Here is an 11,673-nt window from a genome sequence, read left to right as displayed (position 1 = left end):
TCCTTCTTCACTTCTAGTTGTTTGAGCTGTGTTATCAGTTCGGCTGTCTGGTGATTCCATAATACAACATTCATTGGTTTAAATGTATTCAAGATGCCATTCTTGTGTGTATTTTTTTTTTTTTTTTACATCCTCAAAGGATTTCTCGACCAGAGGCAAAAAATAATAATAATAAAAAAAATACCCCTCATTGCATCAAATCCAGACTGTGATGGTACGACAGCACCACCAGGAGGCAGACTACTGCTCATCTCTGGATAAAAGCTTACAAAAGCTTAAACTCCTGGACAAGAAGTAGTTTTCTAAAACAGTATCTCCACTAAAAGATTGGACAGAACTTGATTAGAGAAACCCTATCTTTAGGAAACCCATGGGCTTGCACTTATAAAACCTATTCAATATAGGAGGTTTGCTTCATCTTGTCAAAACTCACGTTCTTTAGCAAAATGGGTGAAGTAAACTGCCATGTTCTTTGTTGGTAAGTACGTGTCTGGTATGCTTTATTGTTTTAATTCAACCATCCACAGGTAAAGGATCTAGGAGGGAGACACATCACTTTTCCCAGTACCAATCCAGAAAAGATGTTTAGTTCCTTGGCAAATTCTGGGTCCACTCTAGTGCCTGGTCGCAGGGGGATGTGTTTGGATTGGAACACCATTCCAAGGGCAGCACCCATGGGAGTCTGACTTTTTTTTTCAAGGTGAAGGAGCAGCAGCCGGTAGACAAATCTCCTCACCCTGCCACAAACTCCAGTGACCCTACAGGAAAGATCCGATGTGCCATGTAGGATTGTGTTCTTTGGTGATGATCCATATCTCATAACCCTTAGTGTGGGCTGGATTGTAGTCGGACTGATAAATGAAGAGCATCGCTCTTTGGTTCAGCTCTGTCTGCATCATGATAGACCAGAACAGCACCTGCACTACTGCAAATGAAGCCCCAGTCTGTCTGTCCACCCTTTTGCTCAGTTCTACAATTACTAGTGAACAAGACATCAATTCTTAATCTACTCTGCCTAAGAGCAACCCATTGATCCTAATGATAGTTGACCAGTGCACTTTCTTGGAGTCAGGTTTTGTTGGGGGCTCATCACTCACCAGGTCTTGGCTCCTGGGGATCAGTAGGTGTAGTGCGAGGGGGCTGGTAAAACACATGCTGATTTTTGGCATGTTTCAAACATTGAGTTTTTCTGCTAGTAGCTCTTCCAGGCCATATTTGTTCAGTCTCTTTCTAATTTATGCAGTCATTAATTTTAACAATGAGGAAGCAAGCCTGTGGAATCTGAGATGAAGTCCAGTTTCTGTAATTTGTGTATAGCTTCACAGAGCATTCAAACTTGCTGAAATGTCCATCTATTAAAAAAAAAACAACAACAACAACAAAAAAACAAGGAAGAATTTCTTTAAAAAACATGTGTACATGTTTTATTTAGACATTTTTCATGTTTCAATTTTAAATTGAAAGTCCAGAGAAATGATTTGGTGATGTAAAAAAAAAAAATCCCCCAGGGTTACAGGTCAGCCACAGATTTTTACTGAGGGGAGCATTAGCCAAGTTTATTAAATTTTTATTTGGTGTATAGCACCATTCCTGAATTTGAATCTCAGATGTGTTGGTTCTACCTGCGTACTACACTTTCATGAATGATGGACTAATTTAAATCTGCAAATTACCCTTAGTTGTGGATTTGCACAAGCATAGTTATTTTTCCGTTGACAGCCCTATCTGTATGAGCCAATATATATTATTTTGAAGTAATTCTACTGGCTGATAAAATTAAGAATCCTGAAGATTTTCTTCAACATACTCTTTGTTTATTAGTCAGGATGAACAGGATTTTTCTCCACGCACCTTTTTTGGAGACTTTTAACACTGAAAAGTCAAATTTCTTGTCTGTGTGCATAAGCTTAGTGAATAAAGCTGATTCTGAAAACAAAAGCAAACAAAAAAATACAGCATTTAGATAAATAACTTTATGCCTTAGTTTTAGAAAAAGAGTGTCAAATTAATTTAATGGGTTGCTTATACACTAAAAAGAAAAATTCATTTGTCTACTTTTTTTCTTTTTTTGCGTGGTTTCCAGAAATTTTACTTCCAACACGTGGCTCAAATATTCTGCTGTTAAGCTGCATACTGACCAGGACGGGGCGACAGTGCGTACGAAGGGACTCTAACATTCCGGAAACTGAGGAAGACGACGAGCAATACATTTTCCACCGGCTCCTTCTCTTTGTCCATCCTCCTCCTTGTAGAAGCAACATCCCCAGCAACACCATGGCCAATGTTGCCGACACAAGACTCTACGACATTCTTGGAGTGTCTCCGTCCGCAACTGAAAATGAGCTCAAGAAGGTAAGTTAGTAGAACAAAATTACAATAATCTGAAAAGAAACAGTTAGAGCTGAGAATTCTAGAAAAAACGTCACGTTTCTCGAACCAGGAAATGATCTGCTAAGCTAATGCTGGCTGTGAGGTAGCCTAGCATGCTAAAGGTGTTAGCATTTTAAATGGCCTGAAAGTTCACGTGACGATGCCACTGTAAACTTTAATTATTACAGATTCGTTACATTGCGGAGAGCTCAGTCACAATGTAGCCACTTCCAGACGGTTTATTTGTATTCTTTATAAATTTTACACATTAAATCTAAAACGGTAATATGTAAAGTTTAGTGTTTCTTGTACTGATGTAACTATTGACCTCAAGTTAGCTTTAGCTTAAATCTTGGTGGCGTTTTACTTAGCGTCGTTTGTCAAATGACTGTAATGTACACATTATTTTATTCCATCTTATGTTATACTAATTAACACTGCACTAACTTAGATTCAATTGATATTGGGTATATAATATAAAAAAAAACTCGGGGTTAAGTTCCGATTAGCTTCGCTGTTAGTTTTTCTTCTAGCTAAAGGAACAGCAGCTTATAGCCCAATAACTGGCTTCTTAATGAACTGACCCACCGCTGAGTACGATTTTTAGTGAATATTTAGGGACATTTCTTAATATCTTACAAATTCCCGATTCGATGGCGTCATTTCTCATGTCACGCTGCTTTGCGTTTTCTGTAGGGAAGCTAACTAGCATGGCTATGACGAAGTCGTTTGTTTCCGGTTTTTGATAGTTAGCGATTCTCTGTATAGTGCCAAGTTTTACCGTTACCTTCTTAAACATGACTTCCGAAGGTATTTCTGTATGTATTTAAAACTGCTCCAGAAATGGATAGTTGTGTCCTTAAAATCAAGTGACTGAGGTTATAGAGTCCGTTTGCCGGCTGGAACATTTTGGTTACTTTACGCAGGCACGTGTGATTACGTAAACAGTGAGTAAGCTCATCTCAGGTGTTCCTCTCATGAGAAGGTCCAGGTAACACGAAAAAAAAATACTCAAGCAAATTCTCCTTCTGTTTTTCCAGGCATACCGGAAACTGGCAAAAGAATATCACCCTGACAAGAACCCAAACGCTGGTGACAAGGTAAACATTTGGTGATGGCCTCCTCCATTACTGTGGGGGACAAAATGTACAGATAAAGAAATACAGTGGTCCAAAGGGTGAACATTATTTGTCTCTCATTTCAGAAAGCGAAACCTGTTTGTTGCATAGAGTCATTACTTATGGAAAGAAATAATTTAAGTCTTCTTTTTCCTTGCATGTTTGATTATTGTGGCTTACAGACAACAGAACCCTCAAATATAAATTATTACACTATATGAGCTCATTAAAAAAAAAAGACATTTCAAACAGAAATGTCAGATTTTTGAAAAGTTTATTAATTTCTGTGCACTAAATACATAGTTGAGGCTCCTTTTGCATAAATTATTGCATCACTTAAGTGTGATGCTGAGGTGTAATAGAAGCCGAGGTTTCTCATTAGACACTTCTGTCCTTTCTGGTTAAGAAGTGGCTTTACACATTTACATTTTACATTTATAGCCCATGTGACTGAAGTAACTTTATGGCTCTAGCTGCTCCAACTCCACGCTCAGTTCACTCCTTGTGAAAAGCTCCAAACTCTTTCCAGGCTCAGAAAATTTCTACTTTAATTTTTGGAGATGTTATTGTTGGAAATTTTAAAATTTCCTGTCAAACTCGCAATATTTCACATTAATTGACTATTTTTTGGTTGGTCTATTATATAAAATCCTGACAAATGCTTAAGTTTTACCATATAAATACTTCAACTTGTTACTTTATTTGCTGTAGTTGTTAGCCTGTAAACTGGTGAAGACGGGCAGTGGTTATGGAGGTCAGGAGAATAAAGAGACTCCTGACCTCACTCCCCCTACATGTTCACATCCTGACCACACTATGTTGTCATTTTGCTTCCAACAATTTCACCAAACACACTCTTTAACTTGTCTTTGCTATTTGTCACTGGTGTAAAAAAAATCTATAATATTTATAAACAAAATATGCTTAGCCTGGTGGGGGAGTAAGTAAACCCTGGTGGCCCGCCAGACTTCACGTACACTGAGGGAAACTCTGGCCAACAGCCAGGAAAGATCTGTGAAACGTGGTTGCAGCAGATGATCTGTTTGTGTTGATTTATTGATTAATTCTGAATAAAACTTCAAAAATAACTTCAGTCTTTGATTTAAGCTGCTATGATAAAGTTTGTTTGACTTGATAAATCTGATGGAGCTGATTTATGGCCACAGTGCTTCTGTTTGCTTTTCTTGCACAGAACACAGGAAGTTATATTAACGTCTGTTTGCTCTCATCATCCTTTAGATGATTTGACAGAAAAAAAAAAATATTAAAATTTGCTCGGAGATGATGGTTCTAGAATAACTAATGTAATTTTGATGATGTAGTCCAAACATTAACCTCATCCTGGTAGCTTTCTGGATTCAAAAATGTTCTGCTTCCCACTGTTGGTCCTTTTCTCTGTTATAGAGAATGTAGAGGTGCTGATCCCATCCTGTTATGTTTTTAGTTACAGCCTCAGTCCCTTTCTTTGGATTACATCAAACCTCTTGTTTTGTGCTAAAGTCCTATTTTTATCTCCCTCTCTTTGTCAAGTTTAAGGAAATCAGCTTTGCCTACGATGTGCTCACTAACCCTGAGAAGAAGGAGCTGTACGACCGGTATGGAGAGCAGGGGTTGCGGGAAGGAGGTGGGGGCGGCCCCGGGATGGACGACATTTTCTCCCACATCTTTGGCGGTGGACTGTTCGGCTTCATGGGCGGGCAGGCGGGGCGGTCCAGAAACGGCGGTCGGAGGAGAGGCGAGGACATGGTCCATCCGCTCAAGTAGGTTACACGTCCCTCAGTGGTCCTGTGAAGTCTACAGCCAGGTTGCTAAGTAGCTGTGTTTTCATTAACCATCTAATTTTGCAATTCGATGTTTGGAAAATAAATTAGCTTAATGGAAACACAGCAGTTTAAAAAGAAAAACTTTTTATTTCGATCCAAAGTTTTGCCACCAAGTTAAGGTGGATTATTATATATATTTTTTTCAGTCAAGTCAAAATTGTTTTTGTTTTTTTTTGTTTTGTTTTTTTTAAACTACAATGGATAGAGTTTTTTTCACGTCACATGATCAACAACCAGATGTTGCCGTTGGTGATGACCGGAAGCAGTTGGAGGATGATGCCGTGACATGTTGTGTTTTTTAATGACTTAAGTGAACAATCTTGTTCAGTTGTGACTTTAATTTAGTTTATTATTTAATGGAAACACGGTGACTGAATTTATTTGTTTTTTTTCTTTCTCTATATTGACTAAATATTCCTAATTTGTCCTGTAAGCTCAGCTAGTGTCTCATGTTTTCTTCAGGGTCTCACTGGATGACCTTTACAATGGGAAAACAACAAAACTACAACTCAGCAAGAATGTACTGTGTAGTTCCTGTAATGGGTAAGTTGGATTTTATTCCACCTCTATTTATTGTTTTCTTGTTCCCGTCTGCTGAGGTGTTGCCGTGTTTCTTCTTTCATCGATTCAGACAAGGAGGCAAGACGGGCGCCGTACAGAAATGCACGGCCTGCAGGGGGCGGGGCATGCGCATCATGATCAGACAGCTGGCTCCAGGCATGGTCCAACAGATGCAGTCTGTGTGTACCGACTGCAACGGAGAAGGTGAGTGTGTGTTTCTGCGTTCCAGCGACCGTCTCAGAGCTGCTGTTACAGTTCGTTCCGCGTGTTTGATCCGCTCCAGGTGAAGTCATCAACGAGAAAGACCGCTGTAAAAAATGTGAAGGCAAAAAAGTGGTGAAGGAGGTGAAAATCCTGGAGGTCCACGTAGACAAAGGCATGAGGCACGGGCAGAAGATCACCTTTGGAGGAGAAGCCGACCAGGCGCCGGGGGTGGAGCCTGGAGACATAGTTCTGGTCCTGCAGGAAAAGGACCACGAGGTAAAACCCTACACTTCTTCAAGTAATGTTATTATTCTGTAAGATTTTTGTTTACGTTGTACTTCAAAGCATCTGTCTAAAAACTTGATCACCTGGCTGTTTCTCTGGATGTGTGTTGGTTTAGAAGTTGTAAGTCTTTAGCTTGAATTGTGAAAAAGTTCCCAAAAAATCTTAAACCCAGAATGTTTTATGTTGAAAGCTGAAAAGCTAAGCTGCAAGTCTTGCACTCTCTCGCTTTCCTGCAGCCTTTATAATGTAAAAGAAATGGTATTTCCTCCTTTGTTTTAAAAGGCTAAAAATCAGTAGATTCCAACGAGCAGCTAATGTTTTGGTTCATCAGTTCCTTAAAAACAAAAGAGACGCCAAATAATATCCGTAAACTTTATTTTCAGGTGGAAATCTTCCAATAATTGTTCACATTTTGTCAGTAATGAGAAGTTTGGCTCTAATGCACAAGTTGAACACGGTTCCTACCACTGCTACATGGAACCGGTCCTGATCAGAACTGGTCTCTGTGGGCTTCACAGCATCTCCGTCTTCTCTCTCTTTCAGACGTTTAGACGAGAGGGAAACGACCTCTCTATGACCCATAAGATCGGCCTGGTGGAGGCGCTGTGCGGCTTCCAGTTCATGCTGAAGCATTTAGACGGGAGACAGATTGTTGTCAAGTATCCTGCAGGAAAAGTCATTGAACCAGGTCAGATTTCTTCTTCTCTGGTTCTCTAGTTCTGTTTGACATGTTTAATGCTGCGTTGGAGGACTAAATGTTGCTTCAAACAAAGCAGACATGAAGACATGAGATGGATCGTCTTGTAATAAAATGTCATCATTTTCAGTAATTCTGTCATTAGTGTATTAGGGCCGTTATAGATTTAAAAAGAGAGTAAATTTCTGCCAAAAACTTGGAACATTTCTGTTTTAAAAGTCAACAATTTTCTAGACAAAAACTGAGTTTCAAAAGTCAAAATTTCTTTTCTTTTTTAAATTTCTGAGATTTCAGGGGGGTGGCAGTTTCTGGCAAATTTTAAACTCTTGAAACGTGGACATTAATAATCTTTTTTTCTAGAAAATGTCTGAGATGAATCTAAAATTTCTGAGTTCTTTGGCAGAAGTTTCCTCTTGCTTTAGTTTTTCTCTCTACTATTGCCCCAACACCTCATCGTATTAGTGGCATGTCCTGGGCGGTGTGGCTAATATTAATATGAATCTTGTTGTTTCCAGGCTCGGTCAGGGTGGTGCGGGGCGAGGGCATGCCGCAGTACAGAAACCCGTTTGAGAAAGGAGATTTGTTCATCAAGTTTGATGTCCAGTTTCCTGAAAACAACTGGATCAGCCCAGAGAAGCTGGTGGTAGGACAAGTTCCTCTATTAACACGTCATCTCTGCTGTCAGATTTATTTTTCAGAAAAGACTCGACACATTTCTTTTACAGCTCCTTTATTTCTCCGACAGGAATCAACAGCTGAACAAAACTTACCCAAAAAATGGTTCTGATAGAAAATGTTAATTTCTGGTTGAGTTTATTCAAACCTTTTTGAGCCACAATGATAGTTACTGTCAACACAATAAGCAGGCAAGGAGTTGGAAATAACTGTTGAGTAATAATTTCTGAATTATGACACTTAATAGTTCCTATAACTTTCCTTTTAATAAGTCTTGTTCTTTTTAGACATAAGGTGTCCTATTAAAGGACTACCACCAGGTGGCAGTAGAGCACCAAGCTGTCTCCCAGCTACTGTAGTAGTTGGTAAACAGTCCTGCTCTATTCATCTATTCTCTCCTTATTTACTGAGAATTTAGCAGAGCTTTGGAAAATAAAGAATGCCTAACATCTCACTGAATTCATTTAGAGTTAACGCAGAGTTTCAGTTGTCAGGATGTTCTTGTAACTCATCCATAAAGAAGTTTCTTAAAAACATTTATGGAACATCAGCAACAATCGGTTCCTCATGAGGCTCTTTGGGAAATAAAAACTACTTCCTGTTAACATAAGAATATTTATTTTACAATCCAGAGACCAGAGCTGTAAATCTAGACAGCCACCGATCCGATATCAGTATCTGTATTGATCTCGATATTGAAAACAAAATTCTAGATTGTGCATCAGTGATGATTTATCTCGATCCATAAGGGCAGATCTATTCAGTCTAATTCTATGCTTTGTGCTCTGAGCGATGTCATGCTTTATTTATTCGACATTATTTTTTAGAATTTCACTTTCTGAATCATTTCAAAGACTTATCTTTATCTTTACATTTTTGACCGAAATAGTCAACCTATTGTTTTCAGTTTCTTTATTATGTATTTAACATCAACGGTTCTACTCCTAACTGCACTGACTGAACTAATTAAAGTTGTTTTTACTTGTTTGACCAAACCTGTGAAGCTATTGGTGTATTTAAATGAGCTAAGCTGGTACAGAGTTGGCAAATGAAATTTATTATCCGGTACATTTATGTCTCTGTTCAAAAAATAAATTAACAGTTTTTCTATACCGTATTGGCCGATACTACACCTCAGATATCGGTATCAGAAGTAGATCGGTTCGTCGCTGTGTAAATCACACCAGATTTCAATACTGAGGTTTCCCCCCCTCACAGGAGCTGGAGGACATGCTGCCGTCGCGGTCGGAGCCCCCCATCATCGCCGGGGAAACGGAGGAGGTGGACCTGCAGGACTACGACGCCAGCCAGGGCTCGTCGTCCGGCGGCCGCAGGGAGGCGTACAACGACAGCTCGGACGACGAGAGCGGCCACCACGGGCAGGGCGTGCAATGTGCCCACCAGTAATCTCCATCCGGCGTCTCAGACATACACACGTACATATATATATATATTAAAAAATTCTCTCTCTACATATATATACATATGCATAAAACCCCAAACACCCTCGTTCTGCAAGTTGCAGAGCAAACGAGGAGCCAAGAAACGTCCAGGTAGTTTCCACAGACACAGATCCAGAACATGGCTGCACCTTGTAACTGTTCCCTAACGTCGGTCACCCCAGAGCTCAAATCATCCCATCTTTGTCTGAGGAACTCTGAATATTACACCGCACCTAGATATGAACGAAGATTTGTGGAAATAAGTTTGACGCCCCGCCCACTTCCCTCTTCCTCCTCTGTTCCAGTCAGATCCTCTCATCTGATGGGAGGATCCAAGGAGAAGAAGAAACAAAACGCTTCTCGGTTGCAGAGTGTGTGACTTGCATATATATATATATATGCACATATATATATATATATATATATATATTTTATTTTTTTTCTTTTGTTTCATAGTATTTACATTAATTTAAGAACTAACCAATGTGCACACAGACAAAAAGCAGCTGAGCAGTGTGACACAGATTATTTCTCGTTGATTGACGGACTCATCCACTCGGCGACATTAGTAGGACTTTGTTTCTAATTTTTACCTTTTTATTTTCGTTTGTAGGATTTCCATGTTTTCTTTCTTTTTACATTTTAATTCAATGAGGAATTTGGTTGTGTATATCATTGCGGTGGTTGTTGGTAAACTTCATCAGCCGCTACTGTTTGAGCTGTGATTTTTTTCAGAAAAATAAAAAAATAAAAATCATCAGTGAAACGGGGAAGAATAAAATGAGCTATCGTCTGTTTCTGTGCTGAGACCATGTGCATGTAAAAAGCTTTGGTTCTTGCACTTACCAAACAAAACAAAGCAGCAGTCTTCTTAAGAAATTGTTGAATAAACTGTTGAAATACCAACTTTGCTGCCATTCATTATGGTTTTTTTTTTTAAAATAAGAAATGATGTTCTTTGCAGCTTGTCAAAGATTAATTTTTTAATCATTCTTTACTGTTTAAACTCAATTCTTGTCAATTGTAATTCTGCATTATTGTCCTGAAACATTAAAGCAGATCTATGAGTCACTTAATTTATTAATTTAAATGAATGCTCACAGATTCCTTGCACAATTATAAGTTAATGTTGCTCACTGTGTGATGAATCTGAGTGTGAAATTAACGGGAACACAGCAAATGTGGAAAAAAATCACGTTTTTTTTTTTTTCAGAACAAACTTTCTAGTGGGAACTCGGCTAGTGAGAAATTTCCATTGGACCCTTCATTTTTCATAATTTTGAACAAGACCAACACAATCAAATCGTTATGACCAATAACAAAAAAAATCGAATGAATACAGCCAGCTGGGAGCAGCGCCTGTCATTTTGTTTTTTACATTAACTGAGGTGAGCTGAGTTTAATATATATATATATATATATGACATTTTTAAAACATACCTTTGTGCCTTTTTTATTTCATCTGCTCAATAATAAACTTGATGAAAAGTGTCAATTTTATTTAAATTAAAATAGTATGATTTTTATACAAAATTATATTTTGTAAGTCATTAAAAGGCCAGGCAACATTGCGCAGTAGCTACATGTTATAAGTTTATATTCTTGTATTTGCTCTAAGATTTTCTTTTGAGTAAAAAAAAAAAGTAGGTCAATAATAGTGATTCTATTTCCTCCAAAATTAATAGGAATGCAAGAACTTTAATGAATGGGAATCTATTTTTAAGACGACTATCTGTTCACAAAAAGATTGCCCTAAAAGTTGAAAAAGTGTCCATCTGACACACTTTGGCACCCTGCTCGACAACTGTAACCAAGCACGTGCAGAGGGGGGCGAAGGGGCCTTGAGCCCTTGCCCGTTTTATCCTTGATGCCCTGGTGCCCTTTTTGAGTTTTTTGGGGGGGTTTTCAAAAAAAATTTTTTTGAATTTTTTTCTTTTTAATCTGTATGTTGTTAAGCTGTCGCTAAGAGATGACAGCGTTGTCTGGTAACCAAGGCCCACAATGTAAACATTAGATATTTTAGTTTTGCACAGTTTCCCAACGCTAAATGTGTTGTCTAAGCATATAAGCAGTATTTCAAAAGAACTTATATTTTCTAAACTATATTATTACTTATTAATTTGGTACTAATAGATGAGCGTTTTTTTCTTTTTCTGGTAACAAACTGCCACGAAGTATAAATCAGATTTTTACTTTTGTGTTCAATGTCTGTGTACCATTAATGGCAAAAAAAAAAAACTTTTTCAAATTCTTCAGAATTCACCAACTTGACAATTCTTAAGTAGAATAAAATGAGTAGTATTTTAAAAGAGCAGAGGACATCTTGTGTTTTTGAACAATAATAATATTTGTTGTTAAGCTGTTGCTAAGAGATGACAGCGTTGTCTGGTAACCAAGGACCACAATGTAAACATTAGATATGTTAGTTTTGCAAAGTTTACCAACTCTAAATTTATTGTCTAAGCATGTAAGCAGTATTTCAAGAGAACTTATATTTT

At 38.2% G+C, this 11,673-nt stretch overlaps 1 protein-coding gene across 1 annotated transcript; it reads left to right on the top strand.

The window, feature by feature from the left end:
- The first annotated feature begins 430 nt into the window (after nt 1-430).
- On the top strand, nt 431-10,081 carry dnaja2a (DnaJ heat shock protein family (Hsp40) member A2a). Its single transcript, XM_044141772.1, has 10 exons — nt 431-478; nt 2,084-2,352; nt 3,411-3,470; nt 5,019-5,248; nt 5,774-5,854; nt 5,943-6,076; nt 6,156-6,352; nt 6,905-7,049; nt 7,574-7,701; nt 8,952-10,081. The coding sequence occupies exons 1-10, from the start codon at nt 466-468 to the stop codon at nt 9,138-9,140; spliced, it is 1,446 nt and encodes a 481-aa protein (XP_043997707.1). The 5' UTR covers nt 431-465; the 3' UTR covers nt 9,141-10,081.
- Nucleotides 10,082-11,673: the final 1,592 nt, after the last annotated feature.

The sequence above is a fragment of the Gambusia affinis genome, linkage group LG02 (genome assembly GCF_019740435.1).
Source record: "Gambusia affinis linkage group LG02, SWU_Gaff_1.0, whole genome shotgun sequence".
Classification (NCBI taxonomy): Eukaryota; Metazoa; Chordata; class Actinopteri; order Cyprinodontiformes; family Poeciliidae; genus Gambusia; species Gambusia affinis.
Note: the sequence above shows the minus strand (reverse complement) of the source record. Positions and strands in the feature narration are given on the sequence as shown.

Excerpts from the sequence above, each read along its gene's own strand:
- dnaja2a (XM_044141772.1), top strand. Across the intron at positions 3,471-5,018 it reads ACCCAAACGCTGGTGACAAG|TTTAAGGAAATCAGCTTTGC; the intron begins GTAAACATTTGG and ends CTCTTTGTCAAG. Across the intron at positions 6,077-6,155 it reads TACCGACTGCAACGGAGAAG|GTGAAGTCATCAACGAGAAA; the intron begins GTGAGTGTGTGT and ends GATCCGCTCCAG.